Source organism: Pyrus communis, chromosome 11 (genome assembly GCF_963583255.1).
Source record: "Pyrus communis chromosome 11, drPyrComm1.1, whole genome shotgun sequence".
Lineage (NCBI taxonomy): Eukaryota > Viridiplantae > Streptophyta > Magnoliopsida > Rosales > Rosaceae > Pyrus > Pyrus communis.
The window spans coordinates 394,479-420,681 of NC_084813.1; the positions used below are offsets into that span (position 1 = coordinate 394,479).

Below are 26,203 nucleotides of genomic sequence, written 5' to 3' on the forward strand. Positions count from 1 at the left end.
TTTGTTTTGGACCTTAGAGTTTTGGAGCAGGAACGGCTTGGTGGCTCGGGCAGCGCGGCTTCAGGCTGCGCCTCCCATGCGTGTAGGGTTTGAAAAATCTCATTTTTCTTCTTCTCTTATTCACGCATATTCAATTCACCACAATTATAAGAACAATAAATTTAAGCTGAATCTATAATTTGAAAAAAAAAAAAAAAACGTAAAATTAGAGTTCATGCTTCATGGTGAATGTTTCATGCAATCATTGCTGAAAAAATATCGAAATTGAAACCACGTTTTATAGATTACTTGGTTTGCTTGATGAATATTGTGAATGGCTTTGTAGTAAACAAGCATTCAATTCCTTAGCTCAGTGTCAAGAGCGTGTTTAACAATGCATTGTGGCCTAAATTTAACTGAAGGAGAGAGAGGGGTGCAGCTGCATAAAGAGAAAAGATAGGCTTGAGAATTAATATGATGATATTTCTCCGTACCTTGTGCCTTTTTTAAGAAAAATAATGGGGTTACTTGCCCTACAAATAATACAAAGTTGTGTCTTTTTGTTTTTTGTAATTAATTCTTGAATTGTTTCTCACTAACATTAGTAATTGTTGAGATTGTAAATACTCAAGTAATGATTTTTGTTGTGAAATTGGTGTGAATGTCCACATAAAAAAAAAAAAAACAACCACATATGGCTAAGAGTGGAAAGTGGAAGAATAGAAGTCAAAATTATATTGCTTAAATAGTAGAAGTTTGGTTTTTATTGTTTTGGTGTGTAAGCCTTTTACATGCATTAAAAGAGACGTATGCTTGTATCGTATAAGTAGTACAAAAAGATGAAAAGCAAAAAGTAATAATCATGTTTTCCTCATTTGTCCATCTCTACGTTCATTTCTCTTATCTGACACTAGTGAAGAAAATAAACAGAATAATACATGGCTCCCGTTTCACTTCAATCTCTAACAACTCTGATAATATATATAGGTACGCATCATCTGATAATAACATGTTTCTAAATGCTCAAGGTAATCATTATCTTGAATTGGTCAAAGCTCCAAAAGACTCCAGAACAAAACTGTCGAACACTTTAATGCTTTAGCACATTCAATCACATATATTAAACATTAACCCATTCTATCAACTATATTTTTCTCTCAAATGAGGCATAAATATATATATATATATATATATATATATATATATATATTATGGCCCTTTATAACCAATTATATCTCGAGACACTAAACCTAGTTAGAAACCTTTTTTTTTTTTTTTTTTTTTTTAGTTTTACATATATTAAAATAAACGGTTAAATGGGTACCCGTTTATAACCGCGGGTAATACCTATAACCGCCCGTTTAAATTTCATGGGTAAATGGTTATACCTGTAACCGTTTATTTATCTAAACGGTTACCCATAACCGTAACCGTGAAATTTAAATAAGCAGATAACCGCGGTTATCCATAACCAATAGATATTTGCCCATCCCTAATTGTGTGCAGTGCCCATATCTTTTGTAGTGTTTAAAACCATTTAGACATCCAAAAAAAAGTTATTTGTACCAATTTTTCAATGCGTGCTTTTGAGATCTAACTAAGCAAAGAACATTATTTCAATCTCTTTCTTTAATTCGTCGTTCTCTCTTTGAATAGCAATGTTTGATATGCAAAAAACGACAAACAATAAAAGCAAAGCTCAATCTTCAAGATTCAAATTACGTCGAAATCTTTGCAATTATCACTGGGTCTGGCACTACTCAAAGCATCGGCTGCCACCGTGCTGTATGTCACATCTCGGCCTTGGTCCCTATCATATCTCGAGCTCGGCTCCACCGTAACACAATATTATCCGTTTTGGGCCCCGACCACGCCATCACGGTTTTGTTTCTGGGAACTCACACGAGAACTTCCCAATGGGTCACCCATCCTAAGATTGCTCTCGCGCGAACTCGTTTAACTTCGAAGTTCTAATGGAACCCGAAGCCAATGAGCTCCCAAAAGGCCTCGTGCTAGGAAGAAATGGGAATATACATATAAGGCTTACATGATTCACTCCCCTGGACAACAGGGGATGTTACATGTAAGTACATCACAAGTGAATAAATAATATTTGTGTGAAATGTTTTATCAACAAATTCAACCAATAAAGCAACGAGGAAGGCAAGATTGAGCGAACATTTTCTCTGTATTTTGTTTTCAATTTGTTGGTATCTAGAGGTATTCTTAAAATACACTATACAAGCAATCTATTTTTGTAAGAATTTTTAACTTTAAAAATAATTTAAAATCACCACTTATACTACGATTCTAAACACCTTTAAAATCCTAATAAAACATATCCAAATTTATGTGGATTCTTATAAATTCTCTTAAAACTGTTACTGAATACACTAGGATTTGAAGAGAATCATTTAAAATCACAATGGATACATGAATAAAGAATTAGAATGCCTCAAATTCCCAATTAAACTTTATGTTGTATTTTGAAACATAAAATTGTGATAGTTTGTCTTGCTAGTGTATTTTTGTTAATAAGCATGCACACAAAGAAATTGAACCAACTCTAAATAAGTTGGTGTTATTTATTATTTATTCAAATAGTCCTCACATTTGTAACTTGTGTGGTTTATTAGGACCGCTCAAACAGTTTAACAATCTAAGTGAGAATTAAGAGACTTTTGATTACGGGGTTTCCTTATGCTCTTGCGAGTATGCAGATGAGGCTTCAAACGTTAATTTCAACCACTTCCTTAGGGCAAACACATAGACCAGCCGCGTTGCATTGACATTTGGCGGGGTTATCACAATCTTTAGGTGTTGTGCAGATACCAGGTTGCCATAGGTTCCCTGCTTCGACTCCAACTTGTACACCTACCACAAGTATTTCCTTAATTGTTAATTAGAAATATCACATGCTTATAATATATACCATGTCTGTGGCAAGTTGCACAAGTTTAAAGAGAAAAGGTGATCAAGGAAATATGAGAAAAAGTGAGCGAAATAAAAGTTATTCGAGCAAAGTATTTTACCAGTAGATGCAACCAACAAAGCAACAAGGAAAATCAGCTTGAGCGAACCTTTCTCCATAGGTTTTCAAGTTTTTGATACCTAGAGAAAAATGATCATGATCGTTGTGCACTTGCAGTGTTGTGCAAAACTTAATATCTGAGTTGCTCTTCTTCTCCAAATCTACGAGTATATATAGTTGAAATTAAGAATTGTTTTCAATAATTTTAGGTCTTGCTAAGGTTGGATGAAGCTGAAAATATTTTTGTAATAATTGCATATCTGTAAAGGGTTTGGGTTCAACGAATCGTCTCATGCACAAGTTGCAAGTTTTACAATTTGTCCAACATTAATAGTAAATAAATTGGCCGAATCCGATTCCATGCTATATTACTTCTATTTCATGCCTTAAATGATATGGTCTCTAAAATTAGTCAGATCATAAGTCAAGCTTTATAATTTAATTTCGATTTTACTAGTGCTCTCCAAACCTACAATTAGATTAATTTAGTTGAATTTGGGTAAATATTAAATAGAAACTAAAATATAAGTTTCAAGAAAAAAAATAAATGTTTAAGGAAAATATCAGCCCAATTAAATATGTTAGGATATGTCACAAACTTTATTGTAATTTTGGCCTATTACTAAATGAAAGGTATGAGAGATTACCATCTTTTACTCAAGCTTATATTTTTTACGATTTTTGAAGGTCTGTTAGAGCTCAATGTTAACAAATAAAAGGAGTGTATGAGATTAAAAGTGGTGGAGAAATCATTTTTCAATGGAAAAATTAAAAAGGCAGTGTCCCAAAAGTGGGGCACATTTCCATGCCAGCCAATCGAGTCTCAATTGATAGAAAGATTTTTCAATGTGACCGGAACACGGGATTGTACATTATATGTCTTTATACAAGTGATGAAATTCTTATTTTAAAATATTAATAACATAAAAAGTAAAAAATCTCACTACTTATATAATAACACATAGAGTACCACTTATGTTACGGGTACAAAGAAAATTTTCTCCAATCAATGGAAGTGAGGATGGTTGTGATATATTTGTAAAGCTACATTGGTAAAAGTTGACAAAATCCAAAATAAAGGGAAGTTGGTGGAAATTAGGTCAAAACTATTGGAACGGGATCATCTCCGGATCCCTTCTACCAAGTTCACCAAGTCTACTCATCCGGACCATTGAAATTTGATTTAACAGTTAAAGGTTATTATAACTTTTAAAAGGACCTCATGTTTGTAACCGTTGGATCAAATTTCAACGGTTCGGATAGATGAGTTTGGTGGACTTCGTGGAAGGGATCCGGAGAGGATCCCTTTCCAAAACTGTAAACGGCATTCTTATAATTTGCCCAAAAATAAGTACGACTCGCTCTTTCCAGTCTTTGCATTTACATTCAAACTTCACTCGTTAAATAAATTCACGATCGAATTACCAGTCATTAAACATAATATATATTATACATCGGCGTCCTGAAGAATTTTCGTAACAAGGGAATCGCCACACGTATGGCTGAGAGTGACCAAGTCTCTGTTTTGAGGGAAATTGTCCAAAATAATTTGAACAATAATCCGATAGCAATTTGCAATGGTGTCCTTGATGGATTGGATGGGAAGGTGAGCTGGATGCTTAAATCACTACATCACCCATAAGAACCAATCAGGAAAAGGATCGAGATACACATGGATTCTGGATAGGATTCTGGATCTCACAGGACCCCCTATAAAAACAGAAGCATCATATTCTGCATACTCAAATCACCAAACGACTTCATCAGCATCTCCTCTCTCTCTGTCTCTCTCTCTTTCATCCCCAATGGCAACTATGGCTCTCTCATCCCCATTCACTGGGAAGGCCATTCCTCTGAACACACAGACAGAGTTCTCAGCTGTCCAAGGAAATGGTAGGGTTTCTATGAGGAAAACGGGCAAAAAGCCTGCTGTCTCATCAGGGAGCCCCTGGTACGGCCCTGATCGTGTCAAGTACCTCGGACCATTCTCCGGTGAGGCTCCATCTTACCTAACCGGTGAATTCCCCGGTGACTACGGGTGGGACACAGCTGGGCTATCAGCAGACCCCGAAACCTTTGCCAAGAACCGTGAACTCGAAGTCATTCACTCAAGATGGGCAATGCTTGGTGCTTTGGGCTGTGTTTTCCCAGAGCTCCTCTCCAGGAACGGAGTCAAGTTTGGTGAAGCAGTGTGGTTCAAAGCCGGAGCTCAAATCTTCAGTGAAGGCGGCCTTGACTACCTTGGAAACCCAAGCCTAGTTCATGCACAGAGCATTCTAGCAATCTGGGCAACCCAGGTGGTCCTCATGGGTGCTGTTGAGGGTTACCGCATTGCCGGAGGACCCCTTGGTGAGATCACTGACCCACTGTACCCCGGAGGCAGCTTTGATCCTTTGGGACTTGCAGATGACCCAGAGGCATTTGCAGAGCTTAAGGTCAAAGAACTCAAGAATGGAAGACTGGCCATGTTCTCAATGTTCGGCTTCTTTGTGCAGGCCATTGTCACTGGAAAGGGACCTATTGAGAACCTTGCCGATCATCTGGCTGATCCTGTTACCAACAATGCCTGGGCTTATGCCACCAACTTCGTGCCCGGGAAGTGAGGAAACCTAATCAGTGTGTACAATAGAGGGTCTATAAGCTACCTGCTTGTATGTAAAATTAAGCTTTAAAAATTGCATCAATGGACAATTTTAACTTGCTCTTGAAAACACGTACATCCATTGAAGCTAAATTATACAATTTACTGTCGTATCTATTATTTTCTGTTACACTTCACAACTCAAGATTTTGCATTCGAACCCCAAATCTGGATAAATTGGCTAAAATATACTTTATGCTTGGCATCAAAGGCCCAAAAGAAAAATGAACCCTGAATATAGAGGACCCCTTATCACCATATCATAATCCTCTTAAGAGTTTACAATTCTTGTTGCAATTCAGAGAACAAGAATTGGCAGAAGGCATACCAGTGTGGAAATTGTGAAGACTCTTCTGATAGAATGATGGCTATTACTAAAATAGCCGTTAAAAATCGCCATTTGGATTATAAAATCACCAAAAATACCTACTTGACTCTTCTGCGTTCATCAACTGACATTAAAAGATTCGGAGAACTCAAGCATTTGCATACCTCTTCCAGCTACTGCAATCTGATAATGGTTCCTAAACAAAAGTACACAAACAATATTTGGTAAAATGTCAAAGAAATATGGTATCAGTTCATATCATACTGAAACACTAAATAATTCTGCTATAAAGGCATTTTTGAATCTATGTTAGTATAAGGAACTTTACTCACCTGCCACACACTTTAGCATCCAGTGCTTCTGGCTCTGGCACACTTATGATGAAATAAGCACCCTCAATTAGTTTGCCTTCATCCTCAAGACGCCAGCACCTAACACGTTGATCAAGACCAGTGGAAAAAACCCAAGATCCTCCAAACACCTTCATAAAATAAAACACAATTTGATTACACAGTAAATACAGTGAATTTCAGCAAGAAAAATCACTGACACTAGTCCTTCAAAGGTTATGGGGAAGGAGACGTCAAAAAAAAAACAAGAGGTTAAAGTCAGTCTTTATTCTCAATATTGTGAATTACTCTACAATGGGATAGTAATCTGGTTTCGAAGAATTTCCTTTACCTTTTACAGCAGAGCTGTGAGCTGAGGGGACCTTATCATGATTTACGAATCTGATCCAATAGTTCTTGCCTTGACCAGAGTGAATAATTTGTTTTGTACTTCCAGGTTCAGTGACTGAATTTCTAATTATCAGTGCCATATTCTCAAATTCAGAGTTTGATGCTGAAACTGACAATTCAAAGTAAGACAACTAAGCGCTTGATCATCACCCCCACTTATTAAATTGTATAGAAACCCAATTTCAGGACTTCAACAACCCTCTACACCTGAAACGTGGAGAGAATTGACACCAGACTGGTGAATGTTCTCGAAAACAGCTAAAGGAGATATTTCACATATATCAGAGGAGGAATCATAAGCATTCACTTCTGAAGCAGTATCAATAGCTTGTGAAGAAACTGTTCTGTTCTCGTGAAATTTTGCATCGATGACATTCCATCCATAATGTGATAGGCAAATTGCGATTAGTTTCCTCTCCAGCTTTTATAGTGGTGGAACCAGTGCCTAGTCTATTCTTTGACATGCTACTGCCTAAAGATCTCCACTACCGTCCACCTTGACTTCCCCTCCCTGTCCGTGGCCTTTTTGGACAATCAATGAACTTTCCTACATCAAGTACTGACACAAGTTGCATGAAAGCTTGAATGCTTTTCATGAGGTCCAAAAAGGCAATACTTCCATCAGTAGCTCCACTAATGAGAATATACATACTCCCCATCTGAATATTATCTGCAAATCAAAGTTATAAGAGACAATAACGACTTTAGATGAGCTGTGACAGTAGCAAAAGTCCAAGGGAAAAAAGGTGGAAACATCAGATCAGAGGCCTTGCATACAGAAAATTTAATCAGTACAAGTTCATTCCAAATTCAGAAGAGGGATCCAGAAATTTAAATTGGTGTGTATTTCTCAAACCCATACAACTATTTCTCATGCCCATACGTGGTCCATTCAACAACAACTGACCTTCAGAAGGGACAAATGTAGGAAGGATAACATGCTGCAATGCCAAAACTGGTGATGACAACGGAAGCAATACAGCAACATCAAACCTACACTATCATAAAGAAAGGATTGTCGTAAATGAGGTTACGAGGAAATCATTAAGAATAGAACAACATAGGGCTCCCCCATTATTACCATAGCCTATAGGGCAAAACTAGAGCCCGCAATGCAAGGGTGGCATCTGAGCAGGCGACAACAATAAAACAGACGGTAATCTTGAAAGGAAATCGAGAACTTGGAAGTAGATCCAAAAGGGAAATGAGATAAGGAAATCAAACATTAGTCAGTTCCTATTACCTGGAACCAGCACATTTGACCAGAACCACAGTGACAGCAAGGTGTCTCCAGTCATCTTCATATTTATCCTTAAGTGAAGATTTCAACTCGATATTTCCCTTTTCCGAAGACAATAATCTAGATCCTCCATTGGTTTCTGCAATAGAATCATTGCCTATATTTTCTGGAAATTTAGGATTACTAGAATACTTGACTGGCATATCTGTTGAAAGCCACTGGAATGACATCGAAGTTGACTCTTGCGACAAAACTTTATTTCCATTTCCAGTGATGTTATGCTGCTGATCAGATAGTGTTTCATCCTTTTTGTTTACCTTATTACTTCTTAGTGGCCAGGAAGTTAAGACCCGCTTTGCACCAACAGAAATCAATAGAACTGGAGTTTCTCTGTTCTCTGCTGCTGCATTTTTTCCATTTATGTTGGCAGTATCTGATGGAACAATATATAACTTTGAGGCACAACATATTGATCTCACAGCTGATCCACCAACATGCTCCCCAAGCAATTTTGATGCTGACCAATTTTCAACACCTGGTGTATACCTAAGTAAATCATTAGACATTTAGCTGGTCTTGCTAGCCCTCTGAAAAACCCCTCAGTTTCATAGCGGAGGTGCTCAACTACTTTCTCTTTTTTGAATTTTAGATTATAAATTGCTAATAATTGTAACCATACCTAGTCAACCTCACAGTTCCATCTTCACACCCAGTAGCAATCCAACTAGATCCAGTGAATAGGCTGTGCTTCTCATCTACTCCAGGTTGCAAATCTTCAGAGACAAAGCATATGGAATGCATCTATCTCCCATGGAATTGCATATGCAAATTCCTGGAGAGTCTTCCTTTCACCATCAAGCCCCTATCGCCGATGGATATAAATGATCTCATCCTGAAATTCAAATGAATATTGTAGACTTTTAAGATAAATACAACATTTCTATAAACTTGATGAAAACTTGCTCTTTTTATTTCAAAGTAAGCAAATGAAATGTATACGGAATGATCAAATGATGAGATGGAATAATGTGCCTAGCAGAAAAAAACATTTCATGGCCTATATAAAACTAAAACAACTCATATCATAACCTGCTATCGATGTCTACTTTTTGGTCAATTACGAACCTTAACATATGCAAAACAGTTCTTTATTTCTAGCATATCACCAAGATAATAGGAACGCGGCTGCCTCCATCCACCGCATGGAATTTGGACAACCTGGAAAATATATGGACCCTCAGGAACCAAAATAAATAACACAAAAAAACTTACAATCATTACAGAGGAAAAAGTTATTGGTATAGCCGTACAGGAAGGGATGATACCTTGGTTTCAGTCATTAAATTTCAAACTATAAAATCCACTGATGCAAAACCAGCAGCACAATGACAGGTTGACAACTCATTAACAGAGCTATTATCAGCAGAAACAGATTCAATAAGACTCAACTCTTTTACTTGTTTCATCCCTATAAATTCCAAACTCTTCATATCTCTTTCATACTCCAGATAGCATATACACCCATCTGCTCCTGTCTGAGAAAAGTGGGAAATTAAGAGAGTACAGTTACAATGTTTCTAATTAAGAAAAGGGAGAAGGTAAAGTTTAAAAGGTATTACAATTTCACTATGCACAAACACACACATGCACATTCAGAAATACTGGAAAGCAAGTGTTATAATCACTCATCACCCTTGCAGATTAAAAGTCAATTGTGACCATACCGAGCATATTTCAATCTTTTTGGAGCTTAGTCTAGCAATAGCAAGACTTGAAACACTTGATATTCCATGAGCTCCTTTGAAGTAATTGGACAGAGATACGTTCAGGTTATAGGTTCTACCGTTCCATGCAAGACACTCTTCAACAAAGGGAACAAAACAAGATTACCACGTATATCTCCACATACCAATACCTGCAAAAATCAACCAGAAGGGCATAAAAACAATTAAGTATATCTGGATACATAATAGTTTCTAAAGAAACTAGACTAACATCTAGTTTTCTCTAGATTTAATTCAAGAACTGAAAAGTTAACCAAGCCACATCTTCTTTTCACATGATCAACAGTTCATGTTTACTCTTTTATAAATTTAGGCAAAGAGCTAAATATTTCCTTAGACTTGTCCTTAAAGTCTTCATATCTATCTGTACCCGAGCAGTAGTCATAGTTTCCTTTTATCTAAACATACAAGAATATTCAAAAACATGATTTGATTGGGTGTGTGTATGTGTGTGTGTGTGTGTGTGTGTGTGTGTGTGTGTGTGAGAGAGAGAGAGAGAGAGAGAGAGATGAACAAACACTAATGTTGGGAAGGATCAGGATATATGATATGTGGCTTAACACAACAGTGACCACCTTGTGTTATATTTTGTCTCAATTTAAGCTGGCCATGGTCAACCCACACTCCACAGGTTTCTCTGGTGTTTAACTAATCCATCGTAGTGTTTCTGCACACTTTATGTGCAAATCCCAATCACATGAAATTAAGAGGAAAAAGAAGACAATGGAAAACAGTTACCTCTTCTTCCAACACTGCATCCAAACACATAATTCGAGTTCCGAAACTTGATGTGAACTCTGCTATAAGAGAGACATTGCAGAATGGTCAGACAATTTCCAGAGCTTTAATGTTCCTCTAGGATAAGCAGTGAAGATACACCTGCATGGTATGAACAGCAGAATTGGTGACTTAAATATTTTAAACTTCCGAATCTAAAAATTAAAGCAAGGCTTAGATGATGTCTATCATCAGAAATTTAAGTGGCATGGGTATACCATTCTAGAAATTGGCACACTGGTATGTGTGGCCATTGTATGATATGGCCCACCCTTGCCAATTATGGACAACAAATATCTAGAATGAAAACCTTGGCAACATAGTAGTCATGAAGAACTCAGGTATTGAAGAGATAATTAATAATTATTATTTAATAGAGCAGTGACTGATCATTACCCAGAACCTAGTGACTTGGACCAATGTGTACCTAGGAGTTGTCGCTCCATTCCAGCTGACCAAGTAAGGGAGAAACCCACTTTAGGAGTACAACCATCACATATAACCCCAACAATTGTTACGTTTCCTTTTCCGTCGCCAACAGCAACCCAGTCCTCAATGTTGGAGCAAAGTTCAAGCGGTTCTGAAAATAAATCCATGCAAACAATCTGGACCTCTTCACTGAGGTGGACAAGTTCAGTCCATTCTATTTCTCCAGTGTCCAATAATCTAGCATGGTACAGATAGCCATGGTTTGTTGAAACATAAAGGGTATCCTCACAAGCAAAGTGCAAGCGACAGACGTATTCGCTTTTTCTGGGCCAAATTAGAAAAGGGAAACAATTCTTCTTAAGACCAATGTAAGTAAGATAACATTAATATATTCACTAAATTTGAGGAAGACAACATCTAGGAAACTTAAACCAAAATAAGGAAAATGTGTGCATATAGAAGTCATTATAAGGTTTTCTTGGATTTCGAATATTGAAGCATCAATTTTTAGACCTTAACTACCCATCCATTGATTATTCACAACACATTAAAAATCCCTATAGAACGTCTACCCACGGACTTCATATTCATCATTTTTTAAGGCGGGGGGGAAGGGATCTCCTTTCTGCCTTCTTTCTTCTACTTTCGCGGTGGGACATGGAAAAATATGGGGCTTTGATTGTTTCATCTCATTCAGGATTCATCCCGTCCTACGAAACAAGGCTTTTTTCCAAGGTATGGCTTCAGAAATCAAACCTCAGCAATTTAAATGACCCTTAAGAGAAACGAGATTTAAGGTGTTGGACTCTTACAGCCACAATACTTCTTAGCTGTGGTACCAATGAATCAAAGCCCTAGCTGAGCAGGTGGTGGACCAAATTTTTATATAGCATTTTCTAATACAAAACAATACAAACTTAGGTTTTTATTTTCTTGGAGTTAAGAATGTTGGGATAGACCCCCAAGCCTTCTTCAATAATCAGAGTATTACCTGTCCATAGGTCCAATATTCTCTGAAAAAAGTAGGGATATGAACTGTGTATGTAATCATTCTATTAAATTCTTTTGTCTCTGCATGTCCCTCAAGGCCCCCAGAGGAAGTGTGCAGCTGATGCACTTTAATTGCAGAATCAAAACCATCAGTAATGAGCAGTGAAGAGTTTGGATTGTACAAACATCGCCATATGCCCCTTCCTCTGCACATAACAGGACCACAAAAAGGGAGTGATGATCAAGGCTGTTACCAGAACATCAATGTTTCTGGAATCACTACCAACATTTTTTTCTGTAAAACTTATTCTTCCTATTCCAATACGAGCATTTCATTTACAAGTTCAAGTTAATTAGAAAATGAAAGCAATAACTTGCTATTTCAAATCATTGACAGAAAAAGAACCACAAGGCACTTACGTATGCTCCTTGATCATTTGAAGGTGTTTACCATCCAGTCCTCGCCAGCAGTGACAATCAACTAAAACAAATAAATGGTTTTGGAATCAGCAATCCATACATAAGGAATTTTACAATCTAGTCTAAACCACCAGGACCATTTCCATCAGGAGTTAATCAAATGCAGGACAAACCCCGTGTGATTACATAAAAAGTTCAAGCTGACTAGGATAATTGATTTTGGAAAGTTAATTCTTCTCACCCTACACACTGACACAGTGCACATTAAATGGCAAGCTTAGAGATAGATAGATAGGATTGAAAACCCATTCAAATGAAAAAAAATTCCCCAGGATATAACTGATGCTAATAATCTGTTTTTATCTATGTTGCACGGACATGGTGAGTTGATTTTCCAATGATGTGATTTTGTTTGGATTGGAGAGAAACAAAAAAGAAAGGAGAAGAAGATGTTGAGAATCAATGTCAACCCAAAACAATAAGTAATCCACAACCCAATCTAAAGCCCAAGTCCATATCTAGTTTGATGATGTAATTGCTTACAATTGCAAAGTTAGGTAAGGTTGTGTGGAAAACAACATAATTAGGTGCAATTAATGTGTTTGGTGTGGTAGTTGGAAATCTTAGTTTAATTAAGTGTGTGGTGTAGCTTTCATTTGATTTGCTATAAATACCCAAGTCCCCAAGCATTGTAAATCATCCAAGGAGAAACAAAGCTTAGAGCTAAATAAGAAAAGCTTTGCTAATTAGTTTGTTTTGTGAGCTTTCTTTAAGAGTGTGCTCTATTTTCTTCTTATTGGGATCATTAGAGTTATCTTGGATACTCTTCTTATTCAACAATTGGTATCAGAGCCAAGTCGGTCAGGGATCGTTCTTGGTAGAGCATTGGTTGTAAAGTCTCTTGAAATTCCGAGTATGCTCTGTGGTTGCAGTTTTGACTGATCTTCCACATCAGAAAAGATTTCTTGAGATTATTGCTGGGGTTATCACAAACCTTGAGAGGGAGCTTCTTTGTGTCGAGAGTAGTGTATTACTCTGCACGGTAGTCACTCAAGCTTGTTCGGTGTAGTCAAAGTCTTGCCGATACGATGGGTGATCTTCAAGTTGTTGGAGGAATCAAGAAGCTCAACAACCAAAACTATAACACGTGGGCAACGTGTATAGAGTCTTACCTTCAAGGTCAAGACTTGTGGGAGGTTGTCGGTGGTAGTGAAGTTACACAACCGGCAGCGGAAGATGCTAACGGCGTCTTGCGGAAGTGGAAAATTAAAGCAGGCAAATCAATGTTTGCCTTAAAGACCACAATAGAAGAAATGTTGGAGCACATTCGGGATGCTAAAACGCCAAAGGAAGCAAGAGACACTTTTGTTACACTCTTTTCGAAGAGGAACGATACAAAATTGCAACTTCTCGAGAATGAGCTGCTATCGATGGTACAACGCGACATGACGATTGCCCAGTACTTTCACAAGGTGAAGTCGATATGCCGCGAAATTTCAGAATTAGATCCAACAGCTCCTATTGGGGAAACCAGGATGAAGAGAATAATTATCCATGGTTTGAGACCCGAATATCGAGGGTTCATTGCCGCTATACAAGGATGGCCGACACAACCATCGCTTGTTGAGTTTGAAAATTTGCTTGCAGGTCAAGAAGCTATGGCCAAGCAAATGGGAGGAGTCTCACTGAAGAGTGAAGAGGAAGCGCTCTACACCAACAAAAGCAAATGCACCTTCAAGCGGTACACTTGTAGTGGATCTAAAAAGGATGGAGAAAAGGTGCAAAGTCACCAAGGAAATGGAGGCTCTCGTTCTGGGGGAGCTTGGAAGAATCGCAGTAATAGTAAAAAGTTTAGTGGCAAGTGTTACAACTGCGGGAAGATGGGCCACATGGCGAAAGATTGTTGGACCAAGAAAGAGCCTGTTGAAAGTAATACTGCTACTTCCAGTTCGAAGGAGAATAGTGAAGATGGCTGGGATGCTGAAGCATTATTCGCTACGGAGGGAGAAGAAGAATTAGCCCTCACGGTAACAACACCAGAACGCATTTACTACAAAAATGATTGGATCGTAGATTCGGGCTGCTCAAATCATATGACGGGTGATAAACAGAAGCTGCAAAATCTATCTGAATACAAGGGAGGTCGTGTGGTGGTGACAGCCAACAACTCAAGGTTACCGATAGCTCACATCGGCCACCATGTCTTGTTCGGTCCACGAGATGTGAAGGTGTATCGTGACCTCAAAATCTCAGAAACTCCAACAAGTGGAAGGTGCTACACTTCACGAGATGTGGTGTTTGATGAAGCGTCTTCTTGGTGGTCATCAGAGAATGAGGTGCTACCAGACTCTAGAGAATTTGGAGAAAAGCTGCAACAGAAGATGGGGGAGCATACTATCCAACTCCAACCAAGTTCAGATGAATTAGGAGATCCAAATGACGATGATGTCGAACAGAGAGTGACTCAGAATCCTTGGCAAACTGGCGTGTATCAACAACCAAACGAAGAAGGTGGGCCGAGTGAAACGGAAGAATCAACTCCACAATCTCAACTCCGAAGGTCAACAAGAGCACGGAGACCAAATCCCAAATACGCCAATGCAGCCATAATTGAAGAAGCAACAGAACCTGAGATGTTCGAAAAAGCATCACAGAGTTCTGAGTGGATGACAGTTATGAAAGAAGAGCTTGATGCACTTGAGCAAAATCAAACTTGGGATCTGGTACCAAAGCCAAGAGATGTCAAACCCATATCCTGTAAGTGGGTTTACAAGATAAAGCGTCGTCCAGATGGGTCAATCGAGAGGTACAAGGCACGACTAGTAGCTCGTGGTTTTTCTCAACAGTACGGACTAGACTATGATGAAATGTTTAGTCCAGTGGCAAAACTTACAACAGTACGAGTCCTACTTGCACTTGCAGCTAACAAAGATTGGAATCTATACCAAATGGATGTGAATAATGCTTTCTTGCATGGAGAGTTAGATCGGGAGATCTACATGATGCAGCCAATGGGCTTTAAAAGCGAAGCTCATCCTGAGTACGTGTGCAAGTTAAGGAAAGCACTTTACGGTTTGAAACAAGCACCAAGAGCGTGGTAAGGTAAGATTGCAGAGTTTCTAACACAAAGTGGTTATTTAGTAACACCTGCAGATTCCAGCTTGTTTGTCAAAACCAATGAAGGAAAGCTAGCTATCGTGCTAGTGTATGTGGATGACTTGATCATAACCGGTGATGATGAGGCAGAAATTCTTCGGACGAAGGAGAATTTATCAGTCCGTTTCCAGATGAAGGAACTTGGCCAACTCAAGCACTTCCTTGGTCTAGAGATTGATCGCACACAAGAAGGAATATTTCTCTGTCAGCAAAAATATTCCAAAGATTTATTGAAGAAGTTTGGAATGCTCGAATGCAAGCCAATTTTGACACCGATGGAACCAAACGCCAAAATGTGTGCACATGAAGGAAAAGATTTGGAAGATGCGACAATGTATCGACAATTGGTAGGTAGTCTGATCTACTTAACCTTGACTCGACCTGACATTTCTTATGCAGTTGGTGTGATGAGTCGGTACATGCAAAATCCAAAGAAGCCTTATTTGGAAGTAGTTCGACGAATACTGAGATATGTGAAGAGTACAATTGACTATGGTCTTTTGTACAAGAAAGGTGAAGACTGCAAGTTAGTTGGTTACTGTGATGCTGACTATGCGGGAGATCATGACACCAGGAGATCAACAACTGGGTATGTGTTTAAGCTTGGTTCTGGAACCATCTCTTGGTGTAGCAAGAGACAGCCAACGGTATCTTTGTCAACCACAGAAGCAAAGTATAGAGCAGCAGCAATGGCAGCTCAAGAGAATGCATGGCTGGTACAGTTAATGAGTGATCTACATCAACCAGTAGATTATCCAGTACCATTGTACTGTGATAACCAATCGGCAATTCGCTTGGCGGAAAATCCAGTCTTTCATGCAAGAACTAAGCATGTGGAGGTACATTACCACTTTATCAGAGAAAAGGTTCTGCAAGAAGAGATTGAGATGAGACAGGTCAAGACGAATGATCAAGTTGCGGACTTGTTCACAAAAAGTTTGAGTACAGGCAAGCTCGAAATTTTTCGCTGTTTACTCAGCATAGTGCAAAGAATGAGAGCTGACATTGAGGGGGAGTGTTGAGAATCAATGTCAACCCAAAACAATAAGTAATCCACAACCCAATCTAAGGCCCAAGTCCATATCTAGTTTGATGATGTAATTGCTTACAATTGCAAAGTTAGGTAAGGTTGTGTGGAAAACAACATAATTAGGTGCAATTAATGTGTTTGGTGTGGTAGTTGGAAATCTTAGTTTAATTAAGTGTGTGGTGTAGCTTTCATTTGGTTTGCTATAAATACCCAAGTCCCCAAGCATTGTAAATCATCCAAGGAGAAACAAAGCTTAGAGCTAAATAAGAAAAGCTTTGCTAATTAGTTTGTTTTGTGAGCTTTCTTTAAGAGTGTGCTCTATTTTCTTCTTCTTGGGATCATTAGAGTTATCTTGGATACTCTTCTTATTCAACAGAAGACAACAATTGCTCAAAAACTTTTGTAAAGCTTACTGAACCAAGAATACAGCAGTCCCAAACTCGGGCATTGTGACCAAACAAAACAAGGCCAATGGGGTCTCCTGGCTTCTCAGAATGCTTTGTTGCCGCACAAACTGCCCAGACACGAGCACTGTACCAAAGAAGAGACCAAGTTGAATGGAAACACTCTCAAGGGGAAAACACATGATACTGAATTTAGGATCATAGAATTGAAGCAACAAATTCACCTACGATCATCAGAGACAGAAACCAATTTGGTTCCATCAAAAGACCAGGCTATCCGAAAGATTGAACCTTCATGTCCAACAAGTTTGCGTATATGATCAATGCCGTCTTCTACTTGATTAGTTAAAGATGCAGCATTATACTGAGACGCCACTTTTCATACAATGATCTGTGCAAACCCAATTGTTCAAAAGTTAAGAAATTAAGAAAACAGAAATATCAGTATATTAAGACTATTAAAAGGGGCATCGGGGGAAGAGGGGGTGATTCATAAAATATGTAATCGATCAGATCACTGTGAAAGACTTTTCTAATTATGATAGTTTTCTTTTTTTTCATTTCAGAACCTCAGTGAAACTTAAAAAAAAGTAGAACAATTTAAGCATGCAGTGGGTGCATATGGTAATCATGTAGGTGGGTTCGGAGAATCATGGAAAGAAAAGATTAGGCACCTCATTATAGATAGTACGAGATGCAACATGGAGAGCTTGAACAGTGGCACCCCATAACCGCATTGAATAAAGAAGGGTCCTCTCTACAGTTCAAATTAAAATTTTAATACTTCAACTTCAAATAAAAATTGGAAATTGAGAAAAAAAAGCTCAAAACAAATTAGTTAATTCAGTTAGAACTAACTAACCAGGATGTCGAACTTGAAGAACCACGGAAGAAGCTGAGACATCCCATATATGGACAGAGTTGTCACTACAACCTATAGCAAGACAATCATCCTCCCCATTTGAACCACTCACAGAGCCATGCAACCAATTCACCAATCAAACAACAAAAACTAAATTCTCAACTCCATAACCCGACGTAAGCCAGCCGGAAACCGAATATTTAGTTAGAAAAAGCATTGGAACTTGAAGTTTTATCTTGAAGAAGGAAACATCCAAGACCCAATTCGCGAACTTTGGCAAGGTTTGCAATAGAGTAAAACTGACACTGACTTGCTGCTCCGTTTCAATCTGCAAACTAAACATCTTCACTCTCCTTTCTCCGAACACCGTGATTTCGAAAGCAACAGAAGAAGCTAGTGTTCCATCTGCGCATTCAGTACTAGAAGTAGAGCTACAACAGATTATCCCGTGCACTCGAATCCCTCGGAACACGTCGAACGACCTCACCATTCTTCCCATTTCCAAATTATACACCATGATTTGCCAACCCGACCCTGTTTTGTGCATTCAAATCAACATACAATGAATTTGAAGCTGAAAGGTTTTAGAGAGAGAGAGAGAAGCATACCTGCGAGTAGGTAAGGGAGAGCAGAGAGGGGAGAAGGAAGGTGGAGGAAGCACAGGGCTGAGATTTCTCCGAGGTGTTGGCCGCTCAGCAGACGCCATGAACCGCTCTTCTTCTTCTTCTTTTTCTTCTTCTCCACAGCCATAGCCAGGCTTTTGCTTTTGCTTTTGCGCAGTGCTCAAAGCCTCAAACCCCTTTGCTTGTTGTCTGAGTTTCCGACTCAACCGTTTCCGTTTGTACCGTGAAGGGTTTAAAGCGTTTTGAATCTGGGTTCCTCCTTAGTAAGCTCATCGGGCGTTGAAATTTTATAATTATTATAACTTTTAGAAGAGATCCTATTTGTAGTTGGTGGATAAAATTTCAACTGTCCAATAAGTTTGGTCAAGAGGATCCTCACCTTTTGTTCAGGACAGGATCCTGATCTGTATGTTTTGATATGGGTCTAATGTATTGCACAGTCATAGGTAGGGTCTAATAAGTAGAGCAATTAAAGTGTCCATAATTTGAAAACAAAATTGCACCGACTTTCGTTGAATGTTTTATCATGACTCTTCCAAAATTAACATGGAACTTTAAGTTACACATCAAATCTCATCATTTTATAATAAATTCTCATTTTTTTCAGTGTAAAATATATTGTTGTATTAAAAATAAAAATAAAAGTTACTCATCAAATCTCGTTATTTCTTCAAAAACTCTATTCAACTCCTGCTTTGAATTTTACTCGTGATTCTTGCAGATTAGTATCCAAATTTGAATTTAAATTCGCATGAAGCTATGAGAACTACAAGTAATTTTACATGTTTTCGTTGAGTCATTTACAACAGTAAGCTTCATTTTTGCTGGTATTTGTTACATGATTCTAGTCTACATGATTCACGAGCATTATACATTGATTGTCTTATGTAAGTAATTGCTCAAGAGGCTTTTGACATTGATTGTGTTAGCTTCGAGGGCTTTCAACATTACCAAGATGGAGGACTACATCTTACTGTTAGAATCATGTAAAATTACTTATTCCACCATTATAGGTAGTTACAATATGATAGGTAGTTTAGCTTGTACAAGTACTCATATAACAGGTAGTTCAAACTGTAAAAGTATTTATATAATAGATAGTTTAGATTATAAAAGATCAGTTGAAATCTAAGTTTATACCAACTAATATTATAATATGATAGGTAGTTTAGCTTGTACAAGTACTTATATGACATGTAGTTTAGACTGTAAAAATACTTACATCATAGGTAGTTTAGATTGTAAAAGATTAGCTGAAATTTGGGTTTATACCGACTAATAGGTACCTGAGTTGAAAAAAAAATAAAAAAATAATATAACTAATAGCGAGGCCCCCCAAGAGATTTATAGGTGTCCGAAATTTTGGAAATGTCCTAAATTAATTTTAGGAAATATGTGGTGCGAATAGAATGACCCTAACTTTGGCTTATAGCACACAATTTTTTGTGAAAAAAAAAAAAATTGAAATTTTTAGCTTTAAGAGATATTTTGCGCTGGAGTTAAGGAAAATATTGCAAAACCTTTAGATGTGATCCTACCGATTATTAGGTCTTGAAACTATTTTTTATTGATTCTTAAAGTGAGAAAATAGAAAAATATCTTTAAATTTAGGTTTTAAATCATTGATTATAAGTGTTTAAAAATGAATTATAATATATTTTGCACGGAAAAAATATATTTTGAAAAATACGAATATGATAATTTGTTGTTATGGTAAGAGAAATAAAAGAAACATTAACAAAATAAAAAATAAAAAATAAAAAATAAAAAACTGAAAAAAAATTGAAAAGGGAGGGATCGGTAAGAAGGTAGCGACTTTTAAGGTTAATAGTCGCTCACTTTTTAGCGATGATTATTCAATTGAATTGCTAGCAAAGTACCGATCCTATCATTTTTTTTTCTTTTTTTTCTTTTTCCATTGAATAGCTATAGTAGAGTAAAATAGTAATCACAATGCAAAGTATCAACCTAACAACAAAAAGTGCTGACACATGGAGTCCTATTCATGGACCTAAATAAAAAAATAACTAAAAATTGGACTAATCTAATTGTTAAGCCATAAAATTGGGAAAGGGATCCTTTCTGGATATCTTCCACCAAATCCACCCAATCACCTAATTCGGACCCTTGAAATTTAGTCCAACGGCTAAAGTTATTATAACTTTTAAAGGAGCCCCCTATTTGTAACCGTTGAATCAAATTTCAAGGGTCTGGATTAATTGATTTGGTGGATTTGGTGGAAGGGATCTGGAGAGGATCTCTTTCCATAAAATTGGACCTATTTCAAGTTAGTTTATTTACACATAACAGATTTGTAAGGAAGAAGTTAATTTAAACCACATATTAATGAAACTCTTTTTGTCAATTATAAGAGGGTGAAAAAACATTTTTGTCTTCTATCACAAAATAAAATTATGGACAATAAAGTAATTTGCACAAACTAAATTTTACAGTTGTTTTTAAAAGCATCATCTACATGTAATCCTAACAAATCACCTACAAGAACTCCAGATATTTACAGGTGTATTGTTTTATGAAACTTCGAATTTCTATGGCATTTATTTTCAAAACTTCAAGTTCGAGTTTAAGTACGAACTTTAGGTTCATGATACCTACAAACAAACACAATATACATATGTAGTGAACGGAAATAGCTTCGGGAGCTATGTATAAAAAGGATGAGTGACAACACCAAAATATGAGGTTGTCGTGGCTTGCAGGCCCAAAAGAGTGGTTGTTGGGTTGCTGGGCAACAAAGGAGAAGTAAATGGATTAACTATTATATACCCAATTATTGGGCTAAGAAGGAAAAGTGAAAAATAAGGCCTAATCCATGGGCTTGTTATTTCATGTGAGCCAAAAATAAAACAAGGTTCAAAAGAAAAAAAAAACAAGTGGGACAGTTTGGTACATATGTCCAATTGGGTTGCGAGTCAACTGCAGGCAGCCCAGGTCCATAAGAAAGGTGATGCAAAAGAGCTTTGTTTTGGACCTTAGAGTTTTGGAGCACGAACGACTTAGTGGCTCGGGCAACGCAGCTTTAGGTTGCGGCTCCCATACGTGTAGCGTTTGAAAAATCCCATTTTTTTCTTCTCTTATTCACGCATATTCAATTCACCACAATTATAAGAATAATAAATTTAAGCTGAATCTATAATTTGAAAAAAAAAAAAAAAAACATAAAATTAGAGTTCATGCTTCATGGTGAATGTTTCATGCAATCATTGCTGAAAAAATATTGAAATTGAAACCATGTTTTATAGATTACTTGGATTGCTTGATGAATATTGTGAACGGTTTTGTAGTAAACAAGCATTCAGTTCCTTAGCTCATTGTCAGAAGCGTGTTTAACAATACGTTGTGGCCTAAATTTAACTGAAGGAGAGAGAGAGAGGGGTGGAGTTGCTTCAAAAGAAAAGATAGGCTTGGGAATTACTGTGATGATATTTCTCCGTACCTTGTGCCTTTTTTAAGAAAAATAATGGGGTTACTTGCCCTATAAGTAATAGAAAGTTGTGTCTTTTTGTTTTTGTAATTAATTCTTTAATTGTTTTTTACTAACATTAGTAGTTGTTGAGACTATAAATACTCAAGTAATGATTTCTATTGTGAAATTGGTGTGAATGCCCACATAAAGAAAACAACCACATATAGCAAAGGGTGGAAAGTGAAAGAATAGAAGTCAAAATTATATTGCTTAAATAATAGAAGTTTGGTTTTTATTATTTTGGTGTGTAAGCCTTTTAAATGCATTAAAAGAGACATATGCTTGTATGGTATGGGTAGTACAAAAAGATGAAAAGCAGAAACTAATAATCATGTTTTCCTCGTTTGTCCCTCTCTTCGTTCATTTCTCTTATCTGATACTAATGAAGAAAATAATCAGAATAATACATGACTCCTGTTTCACTTCAATCTCTAACAACTCTGATAATATATATAGGTATGCATCATCTGATAATAACATGTTTCTAAATGCTCAAGGTAATCATTATCTTGAATTGGTCAAAGCTCCAAAAGACTCCAAAACAAAACTGTCGAACATTTTAATATCTTAGCACATTCAATCACATATATTAAATATTAGCTTGTTCTATCAACTATATTTTTCTCTCAAGTGAGGCATAAATATATATATATATATGGCTCTTTACAACCAAATATATCTCGGGATACTAAACCTAGTTAGAAACTATTTTTTTTTTTTTTTACTTTTACATATATTAAAATAAACGGTTAAATAGGTACCTGTTTATAACCGCGGGTAATACTCATAACCGTCTATTTAAATTTTACAGGTAAACAGACCGTTTATTTATCTAAATGGTTACTAATAACCGTAACCATCAAATTTAAATGGACGGATAATCGCGATTACCTATAACTAATGAGTATTTGCCCATCCCTAATTTTGATAGGCCTCGCCGGGTCGGGCCCAAATGTTCGGCTAAAAAATTTCGTCAAAGGGCCAAAAGTACCGAAGATAGAGAATCATCCGGTTTGCAGTTGCATTGCGTTTTCGGCCGAATACCCTGATCGAATCCCCGTAAGCTGTTCTGAATTTTGGGCTCCAACTCTGTTAATCTTCTGTATTATTATTTTTAAACTTTGTTTTATTTTAAACTTGAAGTAGAATAGTAATTAGTCTTTAATCTTTGTCTCGTATCAAATTTGTAAAAACTGAAAGGGATAATTTCATCAATGCCGCTGTGACAAAACTTGTAGAATTTTGACTTTAATTTTGAATGTCAAGTCACAATTTGTCGCATATGCAACGATAACTCGTCAAAAACACTGATAGCCTCAAAAGTAACAAGAAGTCTAGTATTTTCTTGTCGGGAGTATTTTTGCTCACACCATTTAGTGTGATGTATGTTCATCGTCCTATTTATTATCGTTAGATGAGTTTGAATTTTGAGATTTATGGAATTGATAAGCACAAATCTGAAAATTCAAATTCATCTAACAATGATAAATAGGATGATGAGCATACACCATACTAAATGGTGATGAGCAAAAATGCACTCTTTCTTATCAATCTAAGGTTAAGAGGTTGGAATGTTTGTCTTGGTCACCAGCATTCAAATATTTGTAGCGGCAGCATTAGCAGAGTATCTAATTTGTGGAATGTATATACCTTGTTCTTCGGGACATGTCGTCAGCCAATTCGTTTACGTTTTGAGCACCAGACTTGATCAGCCCCCTGTAAAAGCTCTCTTCTTTTTTGACTTGTGAAGGAGACAACGCCTCTTTTATTTTTATTTTTTTATTTTTTATTTTGAGTACAACACCTCTTTCATTTAAGTACAATCGAGAGAAAAAAAAAAAAGAAAAAAAAAGAGGGGATAGAATTTGAATTCACATGCAATAAGTTGAAGAGAACGCTCGAACAACCAGAGCAATTCATAACTTACATCTCTTTTTTTATTAAAGCATAAATTTATTCTTTTATAAAAACAATTATTTATTAACAAAACCCTCCCTCCTTTTATATTTCTAGAAGTCGCAAGAAATCCAAAGAGGTTCCTCAAACCGACCCTTGAGCTCATCTCCTCCAACTTCATTTCCCAACCGCAAGCCCCCCATGTCCAGCTCATCACCACCCTCGTGCCACGCTGGCGTCCCATTTTCGTACCCATTCCACGTCAGCCTCCTCAACCCACTCCCATCCAATCTCACCACGTACAAATCCCCGTACGGCTGAAACTGATTCGGCAACGACACCGGCTCAGCCGTCACGCCACTCAAGTTCGCCGTGAACAGAAGCCACTCCCCGTCCTTGCTGAAGCACACGTGGTTGATCCTCTCCCTGTGCGACTCATTTCCCGCCACCGGGATCCTCCTCAAGTCGGTGCCGTCCGGTTTGACGACGTAAATGCCGAACACAGCTGCGTCATCCGGATTGTGTCTGTTCGAAGAGAAAGCAATGAGGTCACCTTTTGGTGACCAACTTGGCATGGTATCGATACAGGGGCCCTCAGTTAATTGACGCACACTGTCGTTAAACTCGCCGTCAACGGCGTCAATAATGTAGAGGTTCTTGTGCCCTGTCCGACCGGAGCGGAATACCAACGACATGCCGTCTGGAGAGCACGAAGGGAAAGCGTTATTCCCCGTTCCTTCCTTAGTTAACATCTTTACATTGCACGGGACGTCCTCTTTATCGCCGTCGAGATCTGATGGGTGAAATTCGACTCGTGCAATCTGGACAGTTGTTTTGGCCGATCGGAATATTGGGCCCACCGAGGTGTAGATGACGTGCTTCTCGGTTGGGCTCCAGGCGTTGTAGAAGGCTGCCCGGCCCTTGATCAAATTCCAGCGCTTTGAGCCGTCCGATTTGATGACCTTGATTCCGCTGTTCTCATCCAAATCCTGATTATACGCGATCAGATCGCCGGTCGGAGAGAAGATTGGGAACGAACCCTGAATCCTCAGCATCTGGAGTTGTTCAATAGGCGACGACACTCGCTCGATATAAGGAATTGTGGAATCGGACTCGCCCCACTGAGTCGAATCACCCCGGAATCGGTGATACCCGAGGAGCTCTGAATCGGGCGAAACAAACGGGTTGTAATGGTGCAAATTCGGGTTCAGGATCTCTGTCATCGGCTGAAACGTCTTGGATTCGACATCAAAAAGCTCAACGTGTCGGAAATTCTTACCAGGCCGGCGAGTCGCGACGGCGATTCGTTTACCGTCGTGGAGAGCTGCCGGAGTGAAGCAGTGGAGCCCCGATGGAGTGACTCGAGTGGGAGTGATCGGGAACCCAGAAGAGGACTCCAGATCTTTGGGAAAATGGAAATCGACCCGGAAAATGCTCCACCAGCCGTCGTCATGTTGGCGGTGAAAATATATGACGGAGTCGCCGGACCAGGTGGGCCAGCCACCGCGCTCGCAGACGAGTAAGCGCTTGCTGGGTCGCGATGCTTCGAATACGACGATATCGGTGTTGAGCTCGTGAAACTCACCGCCCCATGGACGAGATCCGTACGAGGCGACGGCGACGAATTTTCCGGAGAGAGAGAGGGCGGGACTGTAATCGACGGAGTCAGAGGGAGTCAACCGGGTTGTGATTTTGTCATGGAGGAGTGTGGAGGAGTAGAGAGCAGACCAGGATTTGAAGTACCGACTGGGATCCTGGTGAGCTGAGACGAAGTAAAGGGTATTATTTTTTATGATGGGTCGGTCGTGGAAGAGGGATCCGGGTTCGGAGTGTAAGAGCTGGGGATGGGGGAGTCCAGGTCGGGTTAAGTAAATGGCGGGAAGCCCGGTTCGCTCGGAGATAAAGACGAGGGAGTGGGGTTCGTGGCTGTGGTCGGCGAATTGGGCGTTGAAGTTGATGGAACGGCCGTCGGAGAGGCGGCGCTCAGGGCCGATATTGGTGGAGGAGGGGTGGAGGAAGGTGGGGAGGGCGAAAATGTCGAAGCCATAGTGGGGTCTGCCAACGGTGGAGAAGACGACAGTGCCTTTGGGGTTGTTCATCGTGGGAGCTGTGAGATGACGAAGGAAGAAGACGACAATGGTATTTATGGGTGGATTATGTCGTGGAGGAAAAGAAAATGATAAAGATGGTGGGTTTAGGGAGGAAGTGGAAATCCTGGGCAGCTGCTGTGGATATGTCCTGACGTAGAGCTGACGTAGCATTTCCGGTACTTTGTGGAGATGGCAGAAAAAACAGACAGATTAGCTGAAATATTTTGTTTTCCTTGTCAATCAAGCTGAGATTTTTTTTTTTCTTGTCAATCAAGCTGAGATATTTTTCATTTTCC

The 26,203-nt window shown here is 38.4% G+C and overlaps 2 protein-coding genes and 1 pseudogene across 2 annotated transcripts; 1 reads left to right on the forward strand and 2 right to left on the reverse strand.

The window, feature by feature from the left end:
• Positions 1-4,368: 4,368 nt before the first annotated feature.
• LOC137707516 (chlorophyll a-b binding protein of LHCII type I, chloroplastic-like) lies at positions 4,369-5,721 on the forward strand. Its single transcript, XM_068446398.1, has one exon. It carries the CDS (start codon positions 4,816-4,818, stop codon positions 5,611-5,613), a length of 798 nt encoding a protein of 265 aa, XP_068302499.1. The 5' UTR covers positions 4,369-4,815; the 3' UTR covers positions 5,614-5,721.
• Positions 5,722-5,869: 148 nt separating this feature from the next.
• Positions 5,870-18,561, reverse strand: LOC137707659 (uncharacterized; annotated as a pseudogene).
• A 5,158-nt stretch (positions 18,562-23,719) lies between these two features.
• On the reverse strand, positions 23,720-25,946 carry LOC137708053 (uncharacterized). Its single transcript, XM_068447032.1, has one exon. The coding sequence runs from the start codon at positions 25,914-25,916 to the stop codon at positions 23,931-23,933; it is 1,986 nt and encodes a 661-aa protein (XP_068303133.1). The 5' UTR covers positions 25,917-25,946; the 3' UTR covers positions 23,720-23,930.
• Positions 25,947-26,203: the final 257 nt, after the last annotated feature.